This window comes from Geotrypetes seraphini, chromosome 11 (genome assembly GCF_902459505.1).
Source record: "Geotrypetes seraphini chromosome 11, aGeoSer1.1, whole genome shotgun sequence".
In the NCBI taxonomy this organism is placed as follows: Eukaryota; Metazoa; Chordata; class Amphibia; order Gymnophiona; family Dermophiidae; genus Geotrypetes; species Geotrypetes seraphini.
In genome coordinates, this window is record NC_047094.1 from 115,939,873 (window position 1) to 115,956,944 (window position 17,072).

The window sequence follows — 17,072 nt, forward strand, 5'->3', positions numbered from 1 at the left end:
AAAAAGGGACTGGCACCTACTCAATTGGATTGGACTTTAAAGCTTCAGTTTATATATCAAATGGAACTGTCTATTGCAAAGCGTCATGGTTACTATTACACATACCCGGACTTGGACACGAATACTTGAAAAAATCGAATCTTTATTTTGAGCTTCTTTCTGTGGGGGGGGTGGATTGTGGATGGGGGGACTCTCATGAAGAAACAGGGAGTCCCTCTTTGATGGAGGTGGAGCTGGGGGGGGAACTGTGGAGTTCTGGTTATTGATGAATATCGGGGGCTTGTTTGTATTGTTGGGGGTGCTTTATGAGAATTGTAGATCTTTTGTTGTGGTCTTTGTACGCTTGCTTTTAATTCTGTTGTCCCTGATATTTATATTCTGGTTTGTATATTTTCAAAAATTTTCAATAAACATTTATTGATAATAAAAAAAAAGAATTATAAAATTGATGTCTAATGCTGAGGCATTAGAAATAATGCCTCAGCAATACAATTTTCAGAAGTTCTATTTGCTCATGGTAAGGGAGAAGAGAGACTGCTAGTGATGGTGAGGGGACTGATAGAAGATATGAAAGAAGGGTGGTAGAAAGGAGGATAAAGGATGGAAGGATAAAGGTAGAAAGGATGGTAAAGGAGGAAGGGAAGGGTGGTGGTGGAAAGGAATAGAACAGACATTGAAAGAGGATAGAGAGGAACAGACCCTGAAGGGAAATGTGGAAGGCAGAGTGGGGAGAAGTCGCTGGAAGGGAAGAAGACAGATGCCAGACTATGGGGGAGCGGAGGGAAGAAGATGGGTGCTAGACCAATTGTGGGAGGGGGTGAAGGGAGAGGCACAGTAACAGCAAATAGAAGACACACAGTGGATGGAAGGAATTGAATGAGAAGATGTGGAAAGCAGTATATTAGTTGTGTTGATAAAAATTTATAAACAAAACCCTGCCAGCTGAACATCTCTTTCTCTAGTTCAGCAGCCAGAACTTTGATTTATAAGAAAGGAATAAGCTAAATATTGCAGTACTAAGGCTTATATGGATGCTGCAGGGACGGTGACGGGGCGGTGAAAGGGAACGGCAGTGATGGGGCGGTGCAGAGGATGATGGCCGGGGACGGTGCAGAGAGGGGACATATTTTTTTACCCTTTTCATTCTCTAGTACGAACGTAAAGAAGTTCTTCACCCAGAGAGTGGTGGAAAACTGGAACGCTCTTCCGGAGGCTGTCGTAGGGGAAATACCCTCCAGGGATTCAAGACAGAAGTTAGACAAGTTCCTGCTGAACAAGAACGTGCGTTGGTAAGGCTAGTCTCAGTTAGGGCACTGGTCTTTGATCAGAGGGCCGCCGCGTGAGCGGACTTCTGGGCATGATGGACTGCTGGTCTGACCCAGCAGCGGCAATTTTATGTTCTTCCAAAGCTAGTTTTTCCCCTCAAAACTTGTTGGGATAGAGTTCTAGGACTGTTCTACCCCAAATGTACACCAAGATTGCACAAAATTTGCTCCTCAGAAGCATAATTACGCCATGTGCTGTGTGGCATGGACCGGAGAGGTGGGAGTGGCCAGTTTAAAAACTCTCCTCTGCATAATATGATGTTAAAAAAGGGCAGCCATCTGTTTTCAGGGCTTGGAAACAGTGATCGTTTTGCATATATGGACCCAGACGCACCACAGCTCAAGAAGCGCAAAGTAGTATCATCAAAGGGTGACTCAATGTTCTCTGATCCGTAGGTCTTCTCCGACTTTTGAAATTTTTATGGAACGCTTTGCTTGAGAGCCGTACTTCCCTTGCACAGTCCCACTGCGCCTCAAACTTTTCTCTTTGTGGCATAGTCTCACAAGGCACGCCATCTTCAGTCTTCTGCTGTTCAGGACTTGGGAGACCTTTCTCCAGGAAATACGGATGATGATGCTCAGTTTGCTGACCCCCTAATTTTAGGGGATACTCCTCCCATGGCAAGGGACCCAGGACCATATACTGCCTCTTTATATTGTTCTTTGGCTTTAGATACAGGAGATGATCCCGCAGTTCTGCGTTTGTCTTTTGCTTTGCCGGACCTTATTTTGGTATCTCTGTAGGAGTTGGATTAGTCACTCAGCAGGCTCGTACTACTTCCTCTTCCCTTATATGTGAAGTGAGTGTTCAGTCCTGTTTACTAATATTGACATCTTGGTTTTGGAGCAGTTAAATTTTTCCATTGGGGTCTCTCAAAGTAGCAAGAGCCATGTCCTGTCTGTATCCTCTGGTTCAGGAATGTCAGCAGATTTTCAGTCAGCCTAAAGTAGATTCGTTGGTTCCTCAGGGTACGTAGTGCTCCTCCCTTCCAAGCAAAGGCAGCGTGGTGCTTAAGGACATTCAGGACCGCTGAGTGGATTTAGTTGTCAGGAGAGTTTGAGGTGGTGGCTTTGCAATTCTCAGCTGCCTCGGGAGTGTTCTTTGTCATGCGCCCTTGTCTATCCAAATTGTACACTTTTGAGTATGATGAACCTCCTCCTCAGCTTTTTATTTGGTGTGAATTAAGTAGCTGACACCCTTTATGATATTACTTATGTCCCGGTTAATGCATCAGCTTATTTGATTTTTGCTCGTAGAATGCTCTGGATCAGTCAATGGGTCAGTGATTCCCTCTAAAGCTGCTCTTTCCAATCTCCCTTTTAAGGGAGAACTATTATTTGGTAAAGGCTTGGATAATTTCATGAATTGTGTGGTGGACCATTTCCCCAAGACTCTGCCTGATAATAGACCCAGAACCTCTAGAGGCTCAGGGAACTTTACTTTTTGTAGCTCCAGGCGATCTTGACAGTATTCCAGTTCCACATCATTGAGATTCTCCTAGGGCAACAGGCAGAGCTTCTCCATATCCAGGCATAACCAGACCTCCGCATCCTGTGTTGCTCCTGTGGTTACGCGGATGGTTCAGAGAGATGAACTTCAGATTCCTGGACCACAGAGAAGCACTTCAAGGTCTGCAGTGATCAAACGGGCTACACCTGACCAGAAAGGAGAAGAACGTCTTTGGACGTCTGGCCTGCCTGCTTCGAAGGGCTTTAAATTAGGTGAGCTGGAGGAGGGGACCCACTCTCATCCTAGTAGGGTAAATAATCACTCCATCTTTGAGTCTAAGGGTAAGTATTTGTGTCAAAGACAAAAATGAGGGGGGACAAACTAACTTGCGACAAACTAACTTGGGTTGAAGACAATAATGAGGGGGACAAACTAACTCGAATGGGAAAATCTCCATGCAGACCGGACAAATATAGAGAATAGACGGCTAGGTACTTTAACGCACGTAGTTTGGGCAATAAAATTCTGGAATTGGAAACAGAAATGAGAAATGCCGACCTAGATGTGGTGGCGATAACAGAAACCTGGTTCTCAGAGTCCCATGGATGGGATATGGCTATACCAGGATATAACTTCCTCCGCTGAAACAGAGAAGGCAAAACCGGAGGAGGGGTAGCACTAAACATCAGAGAGGACATCAAAGTTGCCAGGATAATAGACGTCAAGTATATGGGGGGAATCCCTCTGGGTGAACCTTGCTAGGGGCAATAACAAATGCTTGTATCTTGGTGTTGTGTACAGACCTCCAAAACAACAAGACAACATAGACAAAGAATTAATCAAAGACATCGAAAACATCACTCTGCGTGGAGACACTATGCTGTTGGGGGACTTCAATATGCCTGATGTAGACTGGAACATACTTACCGCTACAACCAGCGGCAGCAGAAGGTTACTAGCCTCCATACAGGGAGCATGCCTCAAACAGATTGTATTGGAGCCCACCATGGATCAGGCGATTCTGGACCTGTTACTCACCAATGGAGACAGTGTCACAGAGGTTTCGGTAGGAGATGCTTTAACCTCCAGTGAAGCGGTGCAGCATTCGGAAGCTCTTTTAAAGATCTTCAAGCAAGTCTGCTTTCGAGGCTGTCCGCTGCGGGGCTCCGTCGGTAACGTCACCCATGTGTGAGAATATGCTGCCTGCTTGTCCTGGGATAATGTTATGATCAAGAGTAGTAGGGCTATGACTATTTGTTTCTGTTTTATTGTTTTCATTTTTTGTGGAGTTGGAAGGTGAGGATTGGGTGGAACGAGCTGTGTTTCTTTTGGTGTTTTCACTGGTGATTTTTGTGGTAGGGCGAGGATTATTTTGTTGTAGGGGGTCTTTTTGGTAGTTTGGTGTCAAAGGGCCGCCCAGATGGTCCGCTGGCAGGATGTGTCCTATTTTTTAGGTGGCCCTCAAACAGGGTTGAAGAGGTGCAGGAGCTCAGTAGTGGGTGGAGTAGCGTCGTCCAGAGGGAGAAGGGGCCAGATGGAAGGAACCTTCCTCCTTCCTCGGCCTTTCTGTTCTCTGGAAAAAAACCTTTTGGCGGCTCTTAAGTAGGGCTGAAGATGAGCAGGAACTCTGCAGTTGGCGGAGCCAAGCCCGATCCTCGCGTCTGGAGCAGCGTCGAGTAGAAGAGCAGGATGGAGGGAACCTTCCTCTGCCTTGCTGTTCTCTGTAAAGACCCATTGGCGGCCTCTAATAACTCTGTAGTGGGCGGAGCCCGATCTTCGCATCTGGGGTGGCGTCGGGCGGGGAAAGGAGGAACAAGATGGAGGGAACCTGGCTCCTTCCTCTGCCATGCTGTTTTCTGGTAGGAAAAAAAAAGACCTTTCGGAGTCCCTCAAATAGGACTGAAGAGAAGCAGGAACTCTGCAGTGGATGGAGCCAAGCCCAATCCTTGTGTATGGAGCGGCGTCAGGTGGAGCAAAGATGGACAGAATGGAAGGAACCTTCCTCTGCCTTGCTGTTTTCTGGAAAAAAAAAACCTTTCAGCGGCCCTCAAATAGGGCTGAAGAAGAGCGGGAATTCTTTAGTGGGTGGAGCCAAGATCAAAGCCCTTTCAAGGGCTGGCAGGAAATGGCTGCTCAGGGACGAAAGGGGACGGGGCTTCCCACAGGAGAAAAAATAGAACCTTGCTGTTCTGGTGCAGTGAAGGGGGATTGCTGATCTCCCTTCGCCTCACTGTGCTGAAATAAGCTTGTCACGCTCTTGATCAAAGCCCTTTCAAGTTGTATCTTGGATGCCAGTCATCTCTTTGGGTCCTGAAGATTATGTATCAAATGTTTATAGTGCATTAAGGGGTACTACCTGAGCTCCTTTGATGCTTCTGTTGTCTGTTTTTTGTTCATTGAGTGTTCAAGTGTCATTATGTTTGAGCAGAACAGTTGATTTGTTTGGGAAATTCCTGTTTTTGTCCTTCACATAATTATGATGGAACTCCTCTTTGCTTGCTTCAGGTGGCAGTTGAGCTCTCAGTGAAGTAGGAGACACAGAAAAAATGCGGAGTGGATTCTCTCTGCATATAGCTCGCTGTCATGGGGAGATAACCCTTTTGTCCAGAATGACACACCTATCTACTGGAAGAAATATTATCTAGGTAAGGACATAATCTCTTTATAAACTGTTCCTCTGCAGGAGAGAGGCTGGGATTCTACTGAAGGTATTTCCTGGTACCAAAAAGACCAGTTGCCTTCAACCAATTCTAGAATTCCATGGCCTCAACAAATACTTTTGAAGGGCACATGGTCTCTCTGGGAACCTTTCTACCTCTTCTCTAAAAAGGTGATTGGCTTTGCTCTCTAGATCTCAGAAGCCTACACTCCTATATCCACCCTGCCTGCTCAAAGAAAGCATCATGGCTTTTGCATTGGACCTACCATTTTCAATACAAAGTCTTGCCCTTCAGACTGGCTTTGGCCCCTTGGGTCTTCATGAAATGGCTAATGGTTGTGGTGGTAGCCTTCGCACATGAGTGTTTCATGTATTTCCTTCCTTTGCCCTGGCTACCAAGCCTTGGCCTGCTCCTGCACTGTAAAGAAGGGAGGTGGCGTAGTTGCAATTATCAAAACAAGTGCCTCACCTAAACTATTAGACTCTATCACCCTCCCCACACGAGAATGCCTAGCCTTCACCATGGGCCCCAACAGTGAAGTCACTTTCATCCTGCTATACAGGGCGCCCCGCTCCCCATCCGAGGTCCTCCTTGACTTCATCACCAATCTTTTCATATCCTACAAGTGCGTAACCATCTTAGGAAACTTCAATTTCCCGGACTATCCCAATAGCTCTGGAATGAGCGCCGACTTCCTATCAACCTTAACTGATTTAGGATTCCACCAAGCAATCGCTGCTGTGACCCACACAGCTGGCAACACCCTGGACCTAGTCTTCACTCACAGGGACCAAATCACAGTCCCTCCTGAGCTTACCCCACTACACCAGTCCCATGGTCAGACCATCACCTCATCCAACTCCGCCTTCTGCCCATGGCCACCTCCTCCAAACCACGGGGCTCCACCCTAAACAAACTCAGAATCTAAACACTGTCAATCCTCTAGCCATGTCCACTGGAATCCAGGACCTCAGTAAAACCTTCAACCAAAATCTCCACTCCATTGACCTGGCCACCTCTACCTGGCACACACCTTACATTGATGCTGTTTGTGCTTGTTCCAGTTTTTGTCTGTTTTTGATCTTTTCCATTCCTTAAACGAGGCTTTTTTGTCTCTGATCGCTTCCTTTACCTCTACAATGAGCCACGCTGGTTCTTTTATCTTTTTCCACTTTGATCCCTTGTTGATACGCGGTATATATAGATTTTGTGCCTCGGTAACCGTATCCTTAAACAGAGACCAAGCTTGCTCTAGCGTCTTTACACCCCTCTTCTTAATCTTCTTCCCTACCATGCATCTCATTCCTTCGTAATTCCCATTTTGGAAGTTTAGCACCGTGGCCGTCGTTCTGGACCGATGTTTTGCCCCTATGTCCAGGTTGAAGCGGATCGTATTGTGATCGCTGTTTCCCAGTGCATGGAACTTTTCAAAATGAGATTGCTAAACATCTACATCACAGTTTTCACACCTACAATCATTAACTTTGGCGATTTGGGGATTTTTGCTGCAATTGTTTTTCTGGTGAAAGCTGCGGGTGGTGGTGGCTGGCTCCTCACATGATCCGTGGCTGTGCTGGAAGTATTTATTTTATGGCTGTCAGCATCAGCACCTGTGCTGGAAGTGTTCCCTTCCTTCTGTGCCTCCCAGCAAGTATTTATTTTCTGGCCGGCTCCCGTGCTGCAGTCATCTGCGTATGGCTTCGGCTCCTCACGCGCGATTCACAACTGATGCGGAAGCCTTCTCTCTGATGTTGTGATGTCAGAGGGAACGCTTCTGACACAGCCACAGATCACGCACGAGGGGCTGATGCTGCCCGCAGACAACTGCAACAAGGGAGCCAGCCAGAAAACTACCCGCCAGAGGGAGGGAGAAGCTGGGCCCCACAAAACTCCTTGTTGAGCCACATGCAGCCCATGGGCCGCAGGTTGGACACCCCTGGAGTCCCTGGGCAGGGAAGAGGATTGGTGCGTGACTTCAATGCGGAGCACCCGGCTAAAACATGCTAGGGAGAACACTGCAGTACTGTCTTTCCATGTTCAAACATTAATTCTTTGAATGGAGCTTCTCTGAAGAGCTCCTGCAGGTGCAGATTGCTGACTCATGGCATCCAGTGCATCCATACTGCTTGACAGATACCAGCCCCTCTTTGCCATGAACAAGCTTGGTTACTTCTGCTGCAAGGCATTTCTGAGGCCCTCACTTCTCTGGCTCTTTCTTGTGCATGTCCATGATGTGCACAATTTCCGGAAGAGGCAAAAAAGTGAAAAGTTTCAAAAGTCTTTCTACACAAAAGTCCTGTTGTCAGACAAAGAACTAGTAGAATTCAAATGGAGAGGTTTTCTCTTGGTTCAACCACACTGCATTGCCAGATTTTCCTAGCTTGTCTCCAGCAGAACTAGTGATGAGGGGCAGAGTGGTGCCATAGACAGCTTGCCTTGTTACCCTCTGGATGAACTCATAGCCTGTCATTATGTTGCCCAGCTAGTCAAAGCTACCAATCTGGATCCGGCAGTCATAGTGCTAGTGCAAGTAGTAGAAGTCATAGGCCTGGAACATCTGAAAGACAAACTCAACTAGGCTCATGCCCTCGGGGCTCTGTAGGCGAGACTGCACACCATGCCGGCTCAGCAGCATGCCCATGCAAAAATGGCGACCAGCGAGGCCAGAAACTCCACGGCTCTATGCTCCTCATACCAGGCAGAGTTCAGGATACTCAGGCTGCCACGCACCTTTTCCCCCCACAAAAGCTCCCCGTTGGCGCACACATGCCACAAACTCTCACGCAGCATGCGCACTTTCTGCACCAGTTGCTCAAGCAAAAGTGGCTCATGTACGCCTATCTGTCCGCTGGGCCCCGCCGATGAACGCAATGGCATGGTGGTCTGCGTGCTGAAAGCGCAGGAGCACAAGTATAGCTGGCAAGTGGCCCACGTGTAAGGAGTCAGCTGTGGGATTGAAGCCACAGTACACCGTCTGTGCGCCGCTGCGCAATAGGAAAAAAAAAAAAAAAAAAAGTCAGGCTGAGGCAGGAGTCAAACGTTGAACTTCCGGTGGCTCTTCAGGCTGTGCCCGAGAAATCCCCAAGCCGGTGAGATAATTTTTTTAAAAAAAATATTTGAGCAGCGGCGGCAGCAGCAGCAGGATTTGCGACTGAGATGACAGCCGGGCAGTCATCTAAATTAGCCAGGTGGAGCACCCAGCTAAAAGGCTCTCAGGAGAACACTGCATACCACTGGTAACATCCCTTTCCTCAGAGCGATCTAAGTGATTAGTCACATCTTAGAGCATATCACACTGCTAACAATACATTCTAGCTAACAGCCACAGAATGAGACTACCTATAGATCTCTCCCTTTATGCAGCACAGTGTTTATACAAGATCTCCACTTAATTCCCTCCTACACCCCACCTTTCACTGTAATAATATAAACTGGGATACTATAGCATGAAGAGTTCTAATAAGCTAAACTGGGAGAAGGATGAAATAGCCCTTAAGATCGTGCAAAGTTAACATACCAAACCAGGAATCTGCATGTTCATCATCCTCTTCGTTCATGGAACCAAAATTTATAAAGGTGGTTGGTGCATCGTAGGAATATACCTCTTCTGGTTGAGACATCATTGCCACCTATTTCCACACAATCTTTTCTGTGTACCAAGACTTTGTGCCTTAGTTCTAAAAAGAATGAATATAAAAAAAAGCAATCAGATTAAAAAATGGATCATTTATATTCTCCACCTAAGTAAAATGTATCCCCCCAATCACAGGCATGGAGCTAATCATATAACTAATGCTCTAGAACAGGGTTGCCCAATTCCGGTCCTCGAGATCTACTGGGAGGCCAGGTTTTCAGGATATCCACAATGAATATGAATGAGAGAAATTTGCCCTCTTGGTATGCAAATCTCTCTCATGTATGTTCATTGTAGATATCCTAAAAACCTGCCAATAGATCTTGAGGACCGAAACTCGGCGGCCCTGCTCTAGAAAATTCATCTTCATAACTAATGAACTGGACATTCAAAACAGCTAAAACCAAAAAAAACTCTGTGGAGTGACGATGTTCCCAAATGGACTTTATTTGAAAGTATCAAAGTTCCAAAGGTACACTAAAATCATCCACATAAAATAATTCCATCCACATAAAAGTAAATCATCCACATAAGAGCCTTAAAGGACCTAGTCCGCTAGGGATACAGGATCCAACACGGTCCGCCTTTCGACAAAAAGTCTTCAGGGGTCCTATAAATAACGAGGGGTACATTAAGAATGCATGTAAGTTATGAATAGTAGTGGTGATAAAATGTGAAACTGTGAATGATATCTGACATGCAAAGAGTATGAAAGATATGTAATAAAGGACACAGTGATGTAAATGGCACTAATAAAAATGAGTTGGTGAAAAAGGTGATAAATGTCATAAAAATGTGAAAACAGAAAATATTTGGATCTATGCAAAATGCAGAGTGAAGTGAAAAACTTAATTGTATTATAAAAATGGTGGACGTGCAAAGACCATGCTAAACAAATGATCAGTGAATACTTGTGTTTAAACAAGCTAGAAAGACACAAAGGGAACTATATAGGACAAAAAAACGAATGAGGAATACATACCCTGGGGGTCCTATAAAGGTGAGTACACGGGAAACTAAAATAATATTGAATTAAAAATTTCAGAAGTTAAAACCATATATAAAACTCTATTCTACTTCCAAGTTTAAGATTAAACATATTAGCAAAGCCATATAGAATGTTTTTAAAAAAGCCATGTAGAATATTTTAAAACAGATACAGATGATAGAAAAAAGGGGGCCACGCAGTAAAAAAGAGGGGGTGAGATCTTCCAATAAAGAGGCTAAATTGAAAACCTAATTGAAAAACTAACAGGTCAAAAGCTATACAAGTTAGCATACCCAGTAAGCTGTGATTAAAAGAAAAACGGTGAGAAGAAGCCACAGAAGTGATAGTAGGGGGATGGGCTCAGAAAACAGCTAAAATTTTACCACCTTCTTTTTATACAGGAGAAAAAGTTTACCTGCTAATTTCCTCTTTTTTAGACCCTCCAAACTGGCACAGACATATGGGTTATGCCAGGGGTCTCCAAAGTCCCTCCTTGAGAGCCGAATCCAGTCGGGTTTTCAGGATTGCCCCAAAGAATATGCATGAGATCTATGTGCATGCACTGCTTTCGATGCATATTCATTGGAGAAATCCTGAAAACCCGACTGGATTCGATCCTCAAGGAGGGACTTTGGAGACCCCTGGGTTATGCACTCCTACAAGCAGATGGGCAAGATGTGCAGATGTGCAGTCCGCCTAGAACCAATACTACTACTGCTTTTTTTTTTTCTATAGCACTACCAGAAGCACGCTGTGCTGTACATTAATCACACAAGAAACAGTCCTTGCTCAAAAGAGTTTACAGTCTTTCAATGGTCAAGCAGAAACCCCTCCCCCGCCGAGACCACCACCAAAAATATCATTCGTGCATATAATACCTCTCAGTGCTCAAAGTCCCCAGGCTAATCCAGAAAACTATGCAATGCTCCTGTGTTACGAGTCTAAACTTCTCTCCTTTTTTTCTCCCAAACATAACCAAGTACATGAACTAAAAATCTGCATTCCAAACCCTCAACTGCAAGCTCAATGACTTAACAGCCATTACAAACGACAGAGTGCTGATACATGAAGGGTGGGCTCCCTGCCAGTCTGGAAAAACACTGGATGCTTTTGAGCCTTGCTCTTTGATAACACTTTTTATAGTTATGTCCAAAATTAAATTATCTTCTAGTTTGCTGGCTCCTGCTCCTAAAAATTCATGAAAGTTGGACAAGCATGATTTGTTACCAGTATTATTGCAAATGGTAAATCAAAGCCTAGCATTAGAACAGGTTCCACAAAGATTCCATTATTCGCCCTATATTAAATCAGTAAAGCTGGATTCTACCCTGGTACAAAATTATAGGCCTGTTTGTACTTTAGGTTTATCCACCAATATGGTGGAACAGATTGTACATAAACATCTAGTGATTCATTGAAGACAAACGTTTTACATCCATGGCAAGCAGGATTTTGTCAACAGCATAGTACATAAACAATTGCGAGTTGAAACAAATGAGATATTGGACACAAGTAATTATTATTTTGGGAGTTTTCCTGGATTTGGCATCAGCATTCGATCTAATAGACCAGTGTTTCTCAACACGTGGTACACATACCCATGCAGTTATGCAGCCTGGCTGCCACCGGGGATCTCACCCTGCCCACCCGCCTGCTAAAGCCACTGACCCCTCCCTCCCTCCCTGCCTGTCTGCCAGCCTGCTGTACCACCCCCAACCCGTTGGAGCCAGACTGACTCCCTCCTCCCCCATTAGCAGTCCGGTGCAGGGACGCAGGCAGCGACTTGCACACTGCATAGCTGACCCGGAACCTTCTCTCCGACGTCAGAGGGAAAGCTTGTGGGCCACCCACGTGCAGCGTGTGAATTCCTGCATGCACCGTCCCTGCACGGAGTTGCTGCTGGGGGATGATGGAGCAAGTCCGGCGACGAAGTAACAGGATCGGCTTCAGGGATGGGAGGAGGGGGGGTGTAGCGGGCCGCCAGGCAGACAGGGAGGGAGGGATCCACGGCAGCGGCTTCAGTAGTGGGTGGGCAGGGATCCTCGGCATCGCCTGCGGCTTCTGTGGACGGATCGGCTTCAAGGAAGGGGAGTGCAGGTGGGTGGGGTAGGCAGGGATCCCCAGCGGTGCCTGCAGCTTCTGTGGACGGGTCAGCTTTGGGGGAGGAAATGGGGGGGTTGGGCAGGCAGGGATCCCCAGCATGTAACTTTAATTTTGAAAAAAAAGCTTGAAGGCAGAGAGGGGGCACGAACTCAACACAGAAGGAAGGGGCATGAATATTGGAGACAGAAAGGAGGAAATAAAGGAAGAATTGATGGACATGAGTGTGTGTGAGTGAGAGATGGTGCACATGGGGAAAGGAAGAAGGAAAAATTATGTTCTTACCTGTTAATTTTCTTTCCTTTAGACACAGCAGATGAATCCAGAGACCAATGGGAGAGCACACATCTACCAGCAGGCGGAGATAGAGAAACTGATTAACAAGTGGTCCTATTGGCAGGCACTCCTCCTGTATCTCTAGTATAGCTCTTTGCCCAAGCATCCGTAACCATTAATAGGCATAGCATGTAAAAAAACTTCTTTCCCATAACAAATCCCAAAAGGCAATAATACAGAATACAACCATCAATAATAACAAACTTCGAAAGTTGGAAAAGAAAAAACTGACAGACAATATCCAGAAAGGTTGGGGCTCTGGATTCATCTGCTGTGTCTAAAGGAAAGAAAATTAACAGATAAGAAAATAATTTTTCCTTCCTTAGCAACAGCAGCAGATAAATCCAGAGACCAATGGGATGTAGCAAAGCAATCCTCAATCTGGGTGGAAAGCAAACGCCACCTTGGCAACAACCAAAGCACTAAACGCATCTACTGCATGCGCCCCCACATCCAACCAGTAATGCAGGGGTGTCAAAGTCCCTCCTCAAGGGCCGGAATCCAGTCGGGTTTTCAGGATTTCCCCAATGAATATGCCTGAGATCTATTTGCATGCACTGCTTTCAATACATATTCATTGGGGAAATCCTGAAAACCCGACTGGATTGTGGCCCTTGAGGACCGACTTTGATACTTGTGCAGTAATGCCTGAGCTTCCTGAAGAAGCAGGGCGGTCTGGGTCAAGTTGAAAGGATACTCTCTTGGAGGGTGGTCCGGAGGGACCCAATGGAACTGAAGAGAGTACCCTTCCCTGATGATGGTAAGGATCCAAAGGTCGGCGGTGAAAGCCTCCCATCGATGATAAAAATGATGTAGGCGACCCCCAATGGGGAAAACAGGGGATGGCAGAAGGAGGTTGGTTATGCTCCCTAAGAGAGAGTCAAAAAGGCTGAGGAGCCTTGGGGACAGTAGAAGGCTGAGGCTTTTGTTGAGCCTTCTGTGGAGGCTGTCTCTTCGCTGGTTGTCTCGCAGCCGGAGCCTGCCTTGGTGTATAACGCCGTTGATAGATCAAAGGCGGCCTAGAAGGTCGAGACTGCGTCGGCTTAGGCTTGGGCCGAAGAATGGACTGAAAAGATTTCTCATGGTCAGATAGTTTCTTCGTCACGGTCTCGATGGATTCGTCAAATAAATCAGCTCCTGCACAAGGAACGTTGGCAAGCCTGTCCTGGAGGTTCAGGTCCATGTCAATGGTCCGAAGCCATGCCAATCGACGCATAGCTACGGAACAGGCGGCAGCTCGTGCCGAAAGCTCGAAGGCATCGTAGGAGGATTGCATCAATTGGAGGGGAAGCTGGGACAGCGAGGCAACCACTTCCTCAAATTCGAAGCAAGCCCGAGACTCGATGTAGGGTGTAAACTTCCGAAGCACAGGCAGGAAGAACTCCAAATAAGTGGCAAAATGAAAAGTATAATTGAGAACTCTGGAAGCAATCATTGAGTTCTGGTATATGCGCCTCCCAAACTTATCCATGGTTCTGCCCTCGCGGCCTGGAGGCACCGAGGCATACACCTGGGACGGATGAGACCTTTTGAGGGAGGATTCGACCAACAAGGATTGATGAGAGAGTTGAGAGCCCTCGAATCCCTTGTGATGAACCATGCGGTACCTGGCATCCAACTTGCCAGGAACAGCAGGAATAGAGTACGGCGTTTCAAAACACCTCATGAACGTTTGGTCGAGGAGTTTGTGCAGAGGAAAACGACGAGACTCCGCAGGAGGATGAGGCAAATGCATGGTGTCGAGGAACTCCTTGGAGTACCGAGAACCGGAGTCCAAGGTAATGTCCAGGTCATCCGCCATCTGCCGGATGAAGGACGAAAAAGATAACTGGTCCACCAGCACAGGCCTACGAGACGGACTGGACGAAGTCGAGGCCTCGGGATCCATAGAGACCTGCGATCGACAGGGTGAATATGAGCCACAGGGATCCCGGAGGAGGAGACACATCCGACGATGAATACACCATATAAGGCAACTTCTTCTGCAGGGAGACTGTAGAGTGCCGAGAGGAGTGCCTCGAAGAATGCCTGGACCGATGCCCCTCCCGATGCCTGGAAGAGGGGATCTAGAGCGATGATGTTTAGAATGGTCCCCAGAAGCCTCCAACGAGTAGATGGGACTCGAGGCGGTAGAGCGCAGAGGCGGGAGATTCGACGCCTCTCGAGACGCAGTCCAGGCCTGATAAGGAGTGCGGAAGAACTCTTCCTGTTTGCGATGCCCAGGGCTTCGATTACTCGAAGAAGGATTCCACACCTCTTCGTCCAGAGGCTTAATGGGCTCTAAAGGGGGCATGTCACTAAAAGAGGCCCGCCTCGAGGGACCGGCCGCCAAGCGCTGCCCCTCCTCGCCGAGCAGCGAGAGCGAACGGCGAGGAGGAGGCGGAACCGGCTGGTCACCCTGGATCGTGGCCAGCAACTTAGGTCCCATGGTGGTCATGAGCTCGACAAACTGAGCCTCCAAAAGGGACCGCAACGAAGCCGACAAGGAGGGAGCCGCACCTAAAGTGGGACCTCCTGAACGGTCTTCGTGCTCCTTCGTGGTCGAGTGCTTTTGCTTGGAAGCCTTTGGCACTTTGAGAACCACCGGAGGAATGGGAGGAGGAGGTACCTGATCCGAGGAGATGGAGGAAGGCAGGCGGAGCCGAAGCCGGGACAAAGGAAGCCGGCTTCAGGAGACTCGATGCAGCAGAAGCGGCGGGAGGCTTCACCGGTGCAGACGAAGCGCTGGACGAAGTCGAAGCTGAGGGTTCCTTAGCAGCTTCCATCTTGAACATCGACTCCCACAAAAAACAGCGACGCTTAAACGCACGTGCTGTGAGAGTGGAACAAGGCCGGCACGATTTCAGGAAATGTTCTGGACCAAGACACTGCAGGCAGCGTCGATGCGGGTCCGTCAACGAAATCGCGCGCTGGCACTTGCTACACTTTTTAAAACCGGTAATTGGCCGGGACATAGGCCGAAAAAGCTCCGCCGCAAGATCGAAGGAGTGGGGCCTGAGCCACGCGGCCGACCCGGTCGAATCACCGGAAGAAATTTTTTTTTTTTTTAAAATAAGAAACCAAATGAAGAAAACACACGATAAAGAGAAAATAAACTCAAAACCGCAGCGATTAAGAAGGCAAAAATACGGGTTCAATTGGCGCAGAATTGAAGTAAAACTTCTCAGCTCCGCGGAAAGAAAAGAACTGAGGAGACACGCCCAGACTATCGGGAGGGAAGGCACTGGCGCATGCGCGGTACGGGCATCTCTAAACTTCTGAGTTTCTGCAAGCAAGTATGCTTCTGAGACGTCCGTATCGGGGCTCTGTCGGATGACATCACCCACTAGTGAGAATACCTGCCTGCTTGTCCTGGGATAAAAGAAAGTTAAGAAAGCTGAAAGGGAAAAATCAATACGTTGGAGACAAGCTTAAGGAGGAAATGGAACAAGAGAGAAGAAAAAAATGAAAAATCAGACACTGGAAAGAGAATTAGTTGAAGATAGACAAAAAGCAGAAAGAGAAACTGGGACCAAGCTGATGGAAAAGCACAGTTACTTATCATAATAGGTGTTATCCAAGGACAGCAGGCAGCTATTCTCCCATATGGGTGACATCATCCGACGGAACCCGGATGCGGATGCCTCACAAGGAGACTTGCTTGAAGAAACTCGAAGTTGAGTTGCCCGCACCACGCATGCGCGAGTGCCTTCCCACCCAGTGCAGGGCGCGTCTCATCAGTTCAGATAGCTAGCAGAGAAGCCAACCAGGGGAGGTGGGTGGGTTGTGAGACTAGTTGCCTGCTGTCCCTGGATAACACCTATTACGGTAAGTAACTGTGCTTTATCCCAGGACAAGCAGGCAGGTATTCTCACATATGGGTGACCTCCAAGCTAACCAGAATGGGATGGTGGGAGCGTTGGCAATTTAGGAGAATAAATTTTGCAATACTATTTGGCCAAACTGTCCATCCCGTCTGGAGAAAGTATCCAGACAATAGTGAGAAGTGCAGGTATGAATAGAGGACCAAGTACCAGCCTTACAAATTTCCTCAATAGGTGTAGATCTAAGGAAAGCAACTGAAGCGGATTTTATGGGCTGTGACTTTACTGTGAAGGGGAAATCCAGCCTGGGAATAGCAGAAAGAGATACAAGCCGCCATCTAGTTGGAGATGGTACACTTAGAAACAGGATGTCCCAACTTATTTGGATCGAAGGAGACAAAAAGTTGAGGAGCAGTTCGGTGTGGCTTGGTGTGCTCCAGATAGAAAGCCAAAGCACGTTTGCAGTCCAGAGAATGAAGGTCTGATTCTCCAGGATGAGAATGAGGCTTTGGAAAAAAACACTGGAAGAACGATGGATTGGTTGAGATCAAATTCTGAGACCACTTTAGGTAGGATTTCGGATGAGTACGAAGAACCACCTTGTCATGATGGAACACAGTGAATGGTGGGTCAGTAACTAAAGCTTGCAGCTCACTGACTCATCAAGCAGAAGTGAGGGCAATAAGAAACACAACCTTCCAAGTGAAATACTTCAGATAAGCCTTATCAATTGGTTCAAATGGAGGCTTCATGAGTTGAGTAAGGACAACATTGAG

At 47.1% G+C, this 17,072-nt stretch overlaps 1 protein-coding gene and 1 pseudogene across 6 annotated transcripts in view; both read right to left on the reverse strand.

The window, feature by feature from the left end:
* Window positions 1-17,072, reverse strand: part of TPX2 (TPX2 microtubule nucleation factor) — a 221,505-nt gene that overhangs the window by 181,270 nt on the left and 23,163 nt on the right. For all 6 annotated transcript variants that reach the window (XM_033962526.1, XM_033962525.1, XM_033962529.1 and 3 more), the window contains exon 3: window positions 8,953-9,112. In XM_033962526.1, the coding sequence (XP_033818417.1) occupies window positions 8,953-9,058 (106 nt within the window). In that variant the 5' untranslated portion in view covers window positions 9,059-9,112. The remainder of the gene's footprint in view (window positions 1-8,952; window positions 9,113-17,072) is intronic.
* Window positions 7,439-8,664, reverse strand: LOC117369362 (annotated as a pseudogene).